At 44.0% G+C, this 13,536-nt stretch overlaps 1 protein-coding gene across 1 annotated transcript; it reads right to left on the minus strand.

Annotated features, from left to right (window-relative positions):
• Nucleotides 1-485: 485 nt before the first annotated feature.
• On the minus strand, nt 486-11,026 carry CCKAR (cholecystokinin A receptor). Its single transcript, XM_016135619.2, has 5 exons — nt 10,659-11,026; nt 9,710-9,961; nt 6,650-6,911; nt 4,651-4,778; nt 486-3,772 (listed from the first exon to the last, which is right to left on the minus strand). The coding sequence occupies exons 1-5, from the start codon at nt 10,768-10,770 to the stop codon at nt 3,240-3,242; spliced, it is 1,287 nt and encodes a 428-aa protein (XP_015991105.1). The 5' UTR covers nt 10,771-11,026; the 3' UTR covers nt 486-3,239.
• Between the last annotated feature and the right edge of the window lie 2,510 nt (nt 11,027-13,536).

The raw sequence follows: 13,536 nt of genomic DNA on the forward strand, positions 1-13,536 counted from the left end.
TATAGCACAAGGACTAGGGACTGTAAAGCATTGTAGGAAGTGAAATCGCCACTTAGAACTTTTTCTTCTTGCAACACTGAAACTCTGTGCTCACTGAACACTGATTCTCCCTCCTCCCTCCTCCAGCCCTTGCTAACCACCTTTCTACTTTCTGTTTTGATAATTTCGACGACTTTAGATATTTCGCATGAATGGATCCGTACAGTATTTGTCCTTTCCACCTACGCTTTTTTTTAATCTGTCTTACGCCGTTCACAGGTACGACACCCTCCCATTTGTAACATCTTCAATTACACGGATATACAGGAAGAGAGGAAAAGGGGAGGGAGAGCTGGCAGCAAATGCTCACACAGCCGCATCTTGGGTAGGGATATACAGAGAGGTGGAAGAAACACTACAGATATTCCGATACCATCCCCTCCCCCAAGCATGTGCCCTTCTTTGTTGAGCATCACTGCGGTGGATGGAAAGAGGATCCCCCCAAAAGCACAGGAGGCAGAGCAGAAGTCAGTCACAAGATTTATTGAGCACTCACGGTGTGCAGAGTACTGGGCAAAAACACTGGCAGGAAACACAGTGGAGGGTTAACAGCTACTGTCACTGGCCTCATGAAGACTGCGTTTTAACTGAATGGGGCAGCGGGGTGAGGGACACTTGTTAAACATACACGAACATGTGTAACCAGCCATATAGATGCATGCACTGCTCATTCACTCCTGCAGGTTTATTGTGAGAATACCACAGTAACTAGGGCACGAGAAGTCTCTGGGACACGTGGTTTAAGCAAAGATCCAAGATATGCTCAAGTTGTAACAGTCTGCTTTGCTGACGAGTAGAAGCTACCAGAAGACACTAAACAATACCAAAAACTTGAATCTGTCTTCTTTACTGGCCACTTTATTTCAAATGGGTAATGCATATTAGCATGGTCTTACATTAAAAAAAGTTTTGTATAGAGTAAAATTAGCTTGTATATAGTACCGTTCTCAAAGGTCAGGCACAGATTCCGAAAGTTAATAGCATTTTTCTCCTTTTTTTAAAGGGTTTCATTATGTAAAAGACTTTTTACAAAAAATTTAGTGAACAGGCATTTTATTGGTCTATATCTGAGAAATCTTGTTTATATTTTTATATTTTTATGTAATTCAAAAATTATTTTACAGGAATGTATTTTAGTGCATGGGACATACTCGTACTAAAAAAAATTGTTTATTAAAATTAGAACTTAACTGGACATTCTATATTTTTATTTGCAAAATCTGGCAACCTGTCTTTAGGTTAATATACCTTTGGAATTTCCAGAAGTTCTCAGTGATAAGGTTTCTTACTTTAACCTAATTTATATGCCAACACTGTCAGAAGGGAAGGCTTATTCTTCTGGCAGGAAAATTATAGATTTTGTAAGATTTACTCAAGTATTGGCTACATTTTCAATTTCTTACATCTTTTATCATTACCATTTTAGCAGTGTGCATTTCAGTTGGTTGAATTTTTACTTTGAAATCTTTGACTGAGATGACTGGTTATATATTAACATTATATTGCAGTCTGTGAAACAGAAAAACTGAAGTCTGTCCTCAAATTCCTTGTCTATTAGCACATGATCATCTGTCCCCCAATTTATATGCTTAAATTATCCCTATTCATGATCACTTCTTGCTACTCTCCTCCCCTTCCCCTCTTCCACATTTTTTCCCAATATTCAAATCAGTGACCCTTATGTGCAATACAGAGTGTCAGGCCTGGATCAATGGATGGTCACGGCCCCATGAAATCAAGAAAAGGAAAAGTTCACTTGTCAGATGCTTGGCGGCATGGAAGCTACAATCTTTCTTTGTGGTTTTTGTTTTGGTTGTTATTTTACTTCCTACGCTAGCATGTAAACTTGTTTTGGTCAAAAATGTCTGTGTTAATTTATTTAAATAGACAGGACAATGTTGCCCTTAAAAATAGAAATATTGGATTGACACATTCTATTCTAGAAATGCCTTTCCTGTTATCTAAATGTGTAGCTCATATCTTATTTTAAATTAAGATTTCTAAATTAGAGGAGATTTCAACACTAGTTTTGCAAAGAAGTTCACGTGAAACTCCAACTGTTGTAAAGAAATGTGAAATTATAACACTTGCTGAATTCCAACATCCATTCACTATTTTTTTAAAACACACCAAATGATAAACTTATATGTAAAGAACATGTATGTTCAGTTTACACACGTACAGAAAATCAATACAATTATGTTTAAAAACATAGCTTTGACATTTAACCGCTATTTTGTTAATTGAGTCCAAGTGCGCTAATTTTATTCTGGACCTGACTACACAGTTCCACTCTTGGCCAAGTATGCATAGGTTCCAACTCTCCTTTATACCCGGGGGTCTTTCTGGAAAAGAGGAAGTGCCAGATAAGTCTGAAAAATGAAGTCGAGTCAAAGAAACCATGGGGCTTAATACCACGCTACAAAGGTGGTGTTAAGCAATAGATACCATTAAAGTAGAAGAAAAATAGATTTCTATGCTCCTTCTGGCACTCAATATTCTTTATAGTAAGATAGCATTTCATCCAGCCATTTGCCTTGTATTGTCTGTTATTTTTAGAAGTATAATTAATTCCATCTTTGAGGAAAAGTTTCTTATGCTATTCCGATAACCACATAAGCATGTGTCTCTGTCCTTGACTGACCACAAGAAGAAAAAGTCAAATTGTTCTTTACTACAGAAAATGGACAGAAGAGGGTTTACTTCCTGTTCCCTTTAGGGGTGGTGACGAGGGGGGGCGGCCACGGGATGTGCATAAGTGATTAGACTCCCCAGGGACAGAGCCGCTACCACAGTCTGCATCAGCGGAAGTAGCAGAGTATAGAAGTGTACCATAATGGGAAGTGAGAATCCTCCTTGGATGTTCTAGAACCTTCTAAACTCAGTAGGGTCCACATCCCCATTGGAACATGTGCTTGGCGATTACATGTGCAGCCTGAGCCCTGTGGGACTCCTGTTACTGGCCTGCTGAGGTTTTCTGACGGTGAATAATATTGAACATTTCCTGCCTTGAACCGCCTAAAGACCAAGTCATGGCCCCACGCCAGAAGCGTTTCCCAGAACCAGGATGAAGGATGAAAAGCAGACAAGAGTCGCCACTGGGAATGGAGCCTTTCCTCTCCCTCACTCCTCGCCTCCTTTCCCCTCCTGCTTCGCTTGCTCCTTCCTCAGTGCCCCCATCCCGGAGGGCCGGGGTGGAGTCACGGGGGCGGGGCGGAGGCGCTCATGTGGCTGTACGAGTACCTGGACAGCGAGGCCCGCGTGGTCCTGCCTTCCTCCTCCTCTCCCGGCTCTCCTCTCGCCCCGGGGGGACCAGGGTGGGGGCAGCAGGGGAAGGTGGCCATGAAGCCGAGGCGGAACCGTTTGTTCATGAAGCAGTAGATGATGGGGTTGACGCAGGAGGAGGTGTAGGAGAGCAGGAGGATGAAGGAAATGGGGGTCCCCGAGAGGTGGCGTTCGGCGGAGGCCGTGTCATAGGCCCGCCAGGCGTTGGCGCTGAAGATGGGCATCCAGCACAGGAAGAAGAGGACCACGATGACCATGAGCATGCGGATCACCCGCTTCTTGGCCATCAGGTTGGCCGCGGAGCTGCTGCTCCTGATGCGGTTGACCCTGCCGCTGCCGCCGGGCGACAGGCGCTGAAGCTCCAGCCTGCGTGGGTGCTTGGACTTCTGCAGGTAACACCCGTCACTGTCCTCGTATCGGCCGCTGCTGCCGGCGCTCGGTTTCCTTTCTGTGTGGGCAAGTGACATCACTTACCATTTGGGATGAGCCGTGCCAAATACAGGCATGGAGGCCCCCCACCCTTTCCATCGAGGGGGCCGAACCAAATTCGAATGGAAGAACTGGGCAGGCGACCGACCGTGGGACTGCAATATGGGTAAATATTGAACTATACCAGTCCTTTCCTTCAAATGCAAAGCTGCTTAAAATTAACAAAATAATGTATAATATATAATGTACATAACATGTTACGTAATACTAAAATAGCATTTTATGTATGTAGATTATAAGGATGAAAAAAACTATTAAAAGAATGAATATTCACACACTTGCTTTCCCCAGCTCTTCAGGGGAAAGGTCCCTGCTTCCTGGTAAGCCGCTGACTGCTTTTACTGTGAGGGATCTAGACAATGGGCAAAAATCAACAAACACGGAAGACGCTAGAGATTGTTATACACGGTGAAGAACAGAGTGGAGAGGTGGAGTGAGAAGGGGAAGAAGCGAGGTGGATAGTGCATTGAACCGAATGGGGAAGGGGCGAGGCTTTGCGAAGGGAGGAGACAGGATGGGGGACCGGAATGACAGTTGGCTTTGGGTGCTGAAGGAGGCCTATCACGGAAAGTCTGGGACACGCGGGCCCTCAGCTTATCCTTGGGATGTGTGTATGATTCTCCTTTTATTCCACTCAGCACCCTTTTGGGAGGAATGATTTCTCCATCGCACAGATGAGGAAATAGAGATACTCGGTTTTATGACTGTCCCTTATGGCACAGTCTCATAATACTTTTATAAATCTATAATATACTATGGGTTTCTCTATTTAAGTTACAGAGAACAAGCTATTGTGATCTTTTGGAATAAACATGCAGGGAAAAGATTGTTAGTTACCTCTAGCAGACTTCTTCTGGCTAGCATCAAATTTTATTCCTTGGTAAAGTTCCAAAGAGATTAATCCATACGCTACCATCATTACGATTCCAGGAATAAGAAAGAGGATGAGTAACAGGAACGTGTGCCTAATAAAATAAAAAAGAAATCCAATAACCAGCAATCCAGTATTTCAAACTCAGATGGGATGGAATAAATAGGGTTCATCTCCATTTAGACAGGTCTGAGCAAACACATTAATTACTAGCATTTAATTCCTTGGAAATTCCATGTCTGGAGATTCAGTAATTAGAAGTTGTTTACTACTTCTGTGTATTTTTTTTTTCTGATAAAGACTTTTATGACAGGCTAGTTAAATTGGAAAAGTTTGCTGTAACTCTGCCTGAAACAGGTCTACACCTATAAAACTAATGAGAGCTTTAAAAAAAAAGTATGTACATTTTATCTCAATAAAGTTGTTACCGAAATAATAAAACATAAGGGCTTACATTTATTAGGGACTTATTAAATGTGCTACACACTAGGCTAAGCATTTTATATAGTTACTATTACAGATATTATTAGATATTAACTCCCATAATAACCTTTGAGGTAGGGACTGTTACCATAATGCCTACTTTACAGATGAGAAAACTGAGACTTAAAGAGACTTAAATAACTTGCCCAAAGTCACAAAGCTAATGGCAGAGGTAGGACTTGAACTCAAGCAATATGATTCTAGAACCTATGCTCTTAAGTATATCAATATACCATTTGTTGACTTTATGGCAGCAGAATAATCAAAAACAGGTGAGAATGATGGAAAGCCTCCTTGGTTTTGCAAAACATGGCCTTCCGGTTGCTTCCGACCCTCTGACACAGTGGCACCCTAACTCCAGTGCCTGGTGGGGCAGAACTGTGCTTGAGAAGGCATGAACGCAATTGATTCCTGAGGCACTCCAGCCTCCTTTTTATGAGTCTGGCCTCTAAATCATTTTTGTAGTCTGGCATGTGTAAGGTTACACGATTAGGCCATAAACTGGTCAGAGGCTCATGGTGGCTGGGCCATTTCTCATTTCAATTGGACATGTTTTGATAAGATTCCTTTTCAAGTCCCTCTCGTTTGCAGCATAATTTTGTGTGTATGTGTATTTGTCACTGGGTTGAAATGAAAAAAAAAAAAAAAAGGAAGGCAGAGAAAGCAGATTATCTCAGTTTTAAGTCATTTTTAAATGTCTAGCTCCTTGCTTCTAAAACAGGCTTGGAATTAGTAAACATAGTTCCCTGCATTGGTGTAGGCTTTTACAAGCTATTTAATGACATTTTTCATACACATACACTCATTTGAATTTTACAGCCACCAATGAGGTAGATAAAAAATATCTCTATTATTAAATCCTTGTATAGATTATTTTAAAAACCTGTATGTTAGAGAATTTACATGAACTTGTCCAACATCGCCCAGCTAATAAGCAAAAAAACAGGTATTAGAATCTTGCTTTTCTATTTTCAGTAAAGCACTCTGTGCAAGTACCATAGCTACAGCTCTAAGAAAAACCACACGGGATCTGAAACTTATCCTCGCTCTATCTTCAATTCTTAGAAAATCATAGCCCTTCAAATCATCTCGCCCAACCCCACTCCCTCCCTCCAGACCATCTGGAAGCACACTGCATGGTAGGTAAGCACAGAAGCTCTATCTCGTCTAGGTTTGTGACTTTGAACAATTTACTTAACCTCACTTCATCTCGGTTTTCTCATCTGTAAAATGAGGGCAATAATAGTACCCACCCTATCGGGTTTTGAGACGATTAATTGAATTAACATATGTATGGCATTTAAAACACAGCACTCTAAGTGTCTGCTATTACCATTATCCTAGAAAGAGGTTAGAATGATCCTTCTCAAAATGTCTTCAGGAAACGGATCCCCCAGCCTCTCTGGACAATGCATTCCAGTTTTATGAAAACTTCAAATTATACCAAGTTGTAGCAAACGAATGAGCACTCTGGACCCTTACCAGGACTGCTGCATAACATCATTTGGCAGTAGAAAGCGGCACATATTCGCGGTCTGGTTGTTATTTTTGGTAAAAGGCACCAAGTTGCTATAAATTGGGTATGGAGTCATGATGGTAAAGGAGAGGCACCAGGTAGCAGCAATCACCTTCAAAGCATGGGATTTCGTCTGCCAGACCCGGGACTGTAAGGGTTTGCAAATCGCACCGTATCGCTCCAGAGATATGGCGACCAGATTAAAAGTGGATACACTCACAGAGGTGCCTGGGAAGGAACAAAGAAGTCAGTTTTGCAGCTCTGAACCCCAAAGTTTACCCGCACATTAGCTCAAGAATATCTGATCCACACAGGTGTGATTTCAAAGGAAGCAACTCAGGGTAAAGAAATCTTGTGTGTGTGTATTTTTAAAAGAATGATTTATTTCCAGCTTTGTTCCAAAAAGGATTTAAGAAAGCAGTTAAAGAAATGTATTTGCAAATATATCTTACTGCCAATTTTCAGTTAAGTTTATTGACTTTTGATTACAACCTAACTCCTTCTTGGGCAGAAGGTGCTCATTAATTAATAACTGAGGGGATGAAATGTGTTCCTATCCCACAGAAGAGATTATGGAGTAACCCATAGAAAGGCTCTAATTTTGAGCATGATCTGCATAGTTAAGTTGACCTTATCACTCAGATTCTCAAGGAGTATGACCCCAAAAGTCACTGGGGTCTGGGCTAAGGACATTAAAACTCTTCCTGAAAATTTCTAGTAAGACTTTTTAAGAGTGAAACATTACTAGATTTCAAAATGTAGTTTGTCGGGAAAAAAAAAAAAAACCAGTAAAAAACGATGAAGCGGAAAAACCGCATACTGTAACTAAAGCTTTTTCCAGGTGGGAAAACTAGGGTCTTCCTTATTATCTTTTTTGATTTTTTGTGTTTTGTAGAATGAGCATGCATCATCACTGGGAAAGACACCAAAACACCCCATTTAAAATTATGTACTGAGCTATAGTCAGAAAAGCTTAATTTTCCTTAATTTTTTTTTGCGCTGTTGTGTGTATATTTATTATTATGTCTTATCTCATTAAAATCCCCTTCAATTCTTCATCTATGAATTCCTTCAACTCTTCTGATTAACCTTTACTATGATTTCTTAAACCTAGGAATTCATCTAAGTTTGGGAGCGGAAGTTCTTAGCTGGGGGCCTTTTATGGCCGTAAGTTAATTCTCTGAGACTACATATAAAAATGTTCTTTTTCTAGGGAGAATTTCCATAGTATTTCTAAGACACTTTAAGAAAACTATAATCCCCAAACCATTAAATAAATACTCATGTTCCCAGGCAGGATTTGCTGTGTTTCACTGGACTTGATGACATTTAAATGACAGAGGATAGCCCTGAACTCCTCAGAGTCAAGTCTGTATGATGGGTCCACTGTAATTATAAACCCACCATCAGGCAAGCACTTTTTATTTTGGCTACATATTAGGAGTTTAATAAATGTTAACTGTTAGCAATAGTATTGAGGAAAACTCAAAGTTAAGAGAATCGAAATGACAGAATCCAGCAGAACCATTACAATATTGCAAACAATTTCAGAATTATTTTGCTTTTCATTTTAGCTATTTTTGAAAATTTTTTTTATTGAGGTGAAATTCATATAACACAAAGTTAACCATTTTCAATCATTTAGCAAGTTTACAATGTTGTGCAATTGCACAAGCACTCATTTTAAATCTCTTTTCACATATTCTTGTTAAGATTCTTAAATAACATTCATAAGTATGAACGGACAGGCCCTGAATGCCAAAAGTGCTATGAAATGCTAGTTGTTATTGCTTCAGTGTTTAACAGTGATCCTTTTCCTTTGCAAGTCTATTTTTATTTTCAGAGAACTTGGACATAGAGTGACACTTTGTTGGTTAGTTGTCCATGGCATGCAGGTAGATAATTCATCATCATTTTGTTAGTGCTGGATCTGGTTTCGTCAATTGGGAGAAATACAGACTTTTAAAGAATTCTGGTCACTGAAGACTGCCCTAACCCAACTCGGCTATGCATATTTTGCAAGGTTTAGGGTCAGAACAAAACCAGCTCCCTCCCATTTCTCGCCTCTCCTCTTCCTCTCAACTGGTTCTCAGAATAGGCAAGGTATAAACAAGTTGACAGAGAGGACCATGAAGACATGTCTTTGTTCATCACCACTATAGTGGCTGCTGATTTGGGTTCTAATACCAGCTCTGCGGCTCACCACCTGTGTGTCCATGGGCACATTATTAACCTCTCTGTGCCTCTGTTCCTGCTTCAGTGAGACAGAGAAAAATACCTGTACTTCATAGGATATTTGGCTGATCCAGTAAGATCATGGAGGTAAAAATGCTTAGCATATCCTTGGGTATATAAAAAGTACTCAAAATATTAGTTCTTGTGCTTTTTTTATCATCAACATTATCATCATCATCATCATCATTTTGATTGGCATAGGCAGAGAGCTGCATATCTCAGCCAATCAAGGTCAACTTAGTGACCTCATAGCCCCCAGGAGCAAATTCAACTCCTTATCTAGGGGCAGAGGCCTCTCTGTCTCTGGGGGAACAGGCTGGGGAGTGAATCCTGAGAAAGGAGTCTAGAGCCGCGATGAAACTGGTTGTCAAACAGCCCCTGTTCCCTGGGAAAGCAGGAGCAACGACCAAAAGAACCCTCCTCACCCTCCTTTGCCACCCCTGGGTAGAGCTCAGAATACAACCAGCAGCTTCCAGGAAGTGACGGAGCAGCTTGCATGTCTTTCTTTCTAACAGAAGCCAGCAAAACCAGCCCCCCTCTGTGATTTCTTATCAACTTACGCCTCTCTGAGAAGCTGACCTCTGAAGCAGGTGACTGGGGACTGACTTCTGGAGAGTTACGAGGACTCAGTCAGTACCTGAATCCTTGCACACAGCCCTACACAGACAGACGTTGTGATATTTACACTCAGCAGCAGGGCCCCTCTGCCCGAGGCTGTCAGGGGTTTTGGAATGTCTGGGCTTGAGTGGGGTCTGGGGCAAGTTCCAGAAATAGTCACGGCAGCAACTCACCCATGAAGTAGGTGGTGGTCTTGCAAACGGCGCTCCCGAAGATGAAATCCTTGAGCAGGTTGGGGATGAGGTTGAACGGCATGCAGAAGAGGCAGAGCATGAGGTCGCTGATGGCCAGGGACAGCAAGAAGATGTTGGTGACAGTTCTCATCCTCTTGTTTCGGATCAGCACCGTGATGACCAGCGTGTTCCCCAGCACGCTGAGCAGGAATATCAAGGAATACAAGAGAATCTGCACAGCTGGCTGCCACTCTGCGAAGAGTAACAGGGACAAGACGGAGGGATGGAGGTTATGAGAGCAGAATGTTAAAATCTTAGCACGCGAAGCCAACAATTAGTTCCTCCTGATTTTTTTTCTTTGCAGGGGTGCAATCATTGAACCCAGCCATTCACGGACAGACGATATCTTGCAGAAACAAACCGGGGAGAGCACAGAGTGAGTCCGTTGCTTCCGAAAGGTTGATTCGTTAAAGGATCACCCAGGGAACTACTTTTTCTTAAGAACAAAGCTTCAGTGAGTAGTGATTGCTTTCTTTCCTAGCTGCTAAACATTATCTCGCTTTAATCACTTCTTCACGCCGGATTTCCCCCAAGAAAAGGCAACAGCTAGGTTGTGACAGCACCTTTTCTGTAACGCGCGTAAGTTCGAGCGCAGACACTTGTCTGCCCTTCTTGCCACACTTCGGCACCTCCTCCCACTGCTTTTGTCTCCCCCACGTCCCCACGTCCCCATCCGTTAAGCCCCACTCTCCTGAGGGGGGAACAATGAGAATATTCGACTCAATTCTGCTTTTTGATCTCTTATCCGAACTTCTTAACAGATGACTTTATCCAGCCTCGTCTCACGAGGACTTAGTTTTATTTTCTCTGTCAGCCTTGCCTGCCCTTGCTGATTTCTCCCTCAACCTAATAGTTTTCTGAATGAAAACAGCAGTCCTCTGACGCCTACCTTTGGACGGGCGAGGCTGATCCAAGCAGAAAAGCGTCTCATTTTTGATGCCTAGTTCACAAGGAGGGGTGCCGTTGCTTCCATTCACAAGAAGGCTGTCGACCACATCCATCCTTGCCTGCTGCTTTCCACCCAGTGCTGGTGAGCTGGCGAACTGCTCACTCCCGACTCATTCCTCTAATGACTGGAGAGTCTCCCAGATGCGACCTGCTGTGGAGGGGCAGGGAGGGAGGGATCTCCAGGTGTGGGCTTTTTCAGCCATTCCTAAAGGCAACTTGAATTCACCACACTCAGTCCAGCTGGGCAGGCACTCGCACTCCTGTCTTGGAGAGGCAGCCAGTGCCAGCAGAAGCCCGCGGTGGCACTGTCCAGGCCCACCCCTCCCGTCCCCGGCCCAGCCTCAGGAACCTGAGCGCAGGCAGCCTGCCTGCAAACACCACTTCCCGGAGTGCCGCTGCTTTTACACACACATGCACTCACGAACACAGGCACACACACTCCGCCTAGTACCTCTCTTCTCTGTATAGGAACCTGTCAGCATCCCCGACATAGGCAGAATGAAGCCCAAGCTGGCCGTGTGAGAAAGGAACAATTAACACAGTAACAGATACGATAATGCAGACCATCAGGACCAAAGGACACGGAGGGACTGCATTTCTACCTCCTTATATAAAAGCAATTAGTGCCTTTTTAGCTTTGGAACCATGCCCAGCAATGTGTGTGCATATCGCCGCCGGCTGGTTGTTAAGTTGTTACCAACCACAGTGTTATTTCTTGTGGTCTCTGCCCTTGTTGACTGAAAAGGGGGGGGCTACTTTTGGGTATGGATTCCTGGATCCTTATTACAAGAAAAGTTCCTGAGATTTCCCATTTATTGTTTTATTTTTTATTTTTTTTCCTCATTCATCCTTCTATGCAGCACACAGTCATGGATAGGCAACCATTTGCCAGACACTTTTCTGGGCATGTGAGCAAATAATGAATAAGATTGTTCCAGATAATGTTAAGCACCATGAATGCAGTAGGGAGGTGTGATGGAAAGGAATAGACTGGGGGTGCTAATTTAGGTAAGCCGGCCAGGAAAGGCCCCCCAGAGAGGGGGCCGTGATCTGAGACCTGGACGACAAGGAGAACGCTTGTGAAGATCTGGAGAAAGCATCTTCTAGGCAGGTGGAACAGTATTTTTGGCAGAGGTCACTGCGAGCACAGAGACCCTGAGGTGGGAGCGACCTTGACCTACTCGAGGAACAGATAGAAGTAGGAGTGAATGAGGGGCAAATGGTGGGAGGTGAGATTAGAGAGAGGGATGGGGCTGGGGGTCTGGGCTTTCCGTGAACGCTCTGTGGCGTCTGAAGGCCCCTCAGTGTTCATCATACAGAGAGGGTCACCTCAGTCCAGGCCTTTGGGAAAGCGAATAAAGGCAGTGGAAGCCCTGTTTCTGACGTCTGCTTAGCAGGGCTGAGACGTGGTCTACTTGCTAGACACTCCCGGGGCCCCTTTTGTGCAGACAACTGTCTCAGTTGACAGAGCGACATACTCTGTCTTTGCTGAATCCCTGCGAGACACAGAGGAGCTAACCCGTATTTTCACCTTCGAGGCTCAGAGGTGGGCCTGGGAAGACAGAGCGGTACCTCTTTTCTTGGAAACCGTGAACATGCCGTGTTTGAGGTGCTTAGCCGTGGGAACTACAAGGAACATTGGAGAAGGAATCGGGAGTTATTGTGAGGACAGGCTTTGGCATCAGACAGACCTGAGATCAAATCCAGGTCTCACTGGTTACCTGCTGGGAACTACTGGGTAAATTTCTTAACCTCTCTAGATTCATTTCCTCCTTCTGTCAAATGGAGACAAAAATGACTTCATCGATATTTGTTCTGGAGATTGACTAATTACCTCAAGGCAGTGCCTGCCATAAAAAAGGTGTTCAATAAATCACAGATAATATTAATAGCTATCTAATAATAATTATTTTCCTTTTATGCACAAGGAACTGAGACTCAGGGTGGCCATGTGATTTGCTGGTGAGAACCAGGAGTGGATACCCCCTCGTGGACCCCGCAAACCCCATGCTCACACCAACCAGTTCCTGTGGAGTGGAGGGTTCTTCATTAATCTGGTGGGAGACAGCCCACTCCCACTCGGAGGCAGTTCCTGTCTCTGCCCCTCCTTCTGCCCCATGTCCTGTTGGCGGAATGTCCCCAGCATGCTTGCTGATGCGCACACCGCCCACTAGACGACCCAGTGCAGTACCGTCCTGATCTGGGGAAGGATAAACTTTTAGGTTTGAGCCCCGGGTGCAGCTAAATCTCACCCCACTGCTGTCTCTAGAAGCTTCCACCGCACGGCTGTCGCCGCCCATAGAGAGTGCCTCCCGGTTGCAGGGAGCACGCTGCTGTGGGTTTAAGAGCAGAGTCGCGGAGGGCTCAGCATCAACCTGCCCTGAACTGAAAGAGTCCAGCTTGGCACAAGTTCCTTCCTTTCTCCCTTCCTCCCTCCCGCCTTCCCTTCTGCCCTGGCTTCCTAGTCTGTTCTTTTTGACGGTGAGCAGGACGTGATGGCGGAGGGGAGGAGGGCGGGTGCTAGAGGTTCTGTAAACTCATGAGAGGTCAGTGTGGCCCATTTGAGTGCTGTGTTGACCAACTGTAGTGCACATCTGAATTACCCAGGTGTAAAAAATGGGGATTTCCAGGCTGCCCTCCCAGAGAGTCCCATCCTTCAGCCCCAGGCCTGGGAATCTGCATTTTTATTCAGCATCCTGGTGATTTGCAGGCCAATGATTGCAGGATTACCCCTTGGGAAGCCATCAAGATCATGAGCACAGGCATTAGACTGTAGGAACCTAAGCCTGGTCTTCATTACCAGCTGTGGAATGTGAACA

Source organism: Rousettus aegyptiacus, unplaced genomic scaffold (genome assembly GCF_014176215.1).
Source record: "Rousettus aegyptiacus isolate mRouAeg1 unplaced genomic scaffold, mRouAeg1.p scaffold_m13_p_10, whole genome shotgun sequence".
NCBI lineage: Eukaryota > Metazoa > Chordata > Mammalia > Chiroptera > Pteropodidae > Rousettus > Rousettus aegyptiacus.

Bases quoted from the DNA above. Each gene is read 5' to 3' on its own strand.
- CCKAR (XM_016135619.2), bottom strand. From the start codon at position 10,770: ATGGATGTGGTCGACAGCCTTCTTGTGAATGGAAGCAACGGCACCCCT. The intron at 4,779-6,649 runs GTAAGGGTCCAG...TTATTTTATTAG, and splicing joins GATGTTATGCAGCAGTCCTG to GCACACGTTCCTGTTACTCA. The intron at 3,773-4,650 runs GTAACTAACAAT...TTGCCCACACAG, and splicing joins CCAGAAGAAGTCTGCTAGAG to AAAGGAAACCGAGCGCCGGC.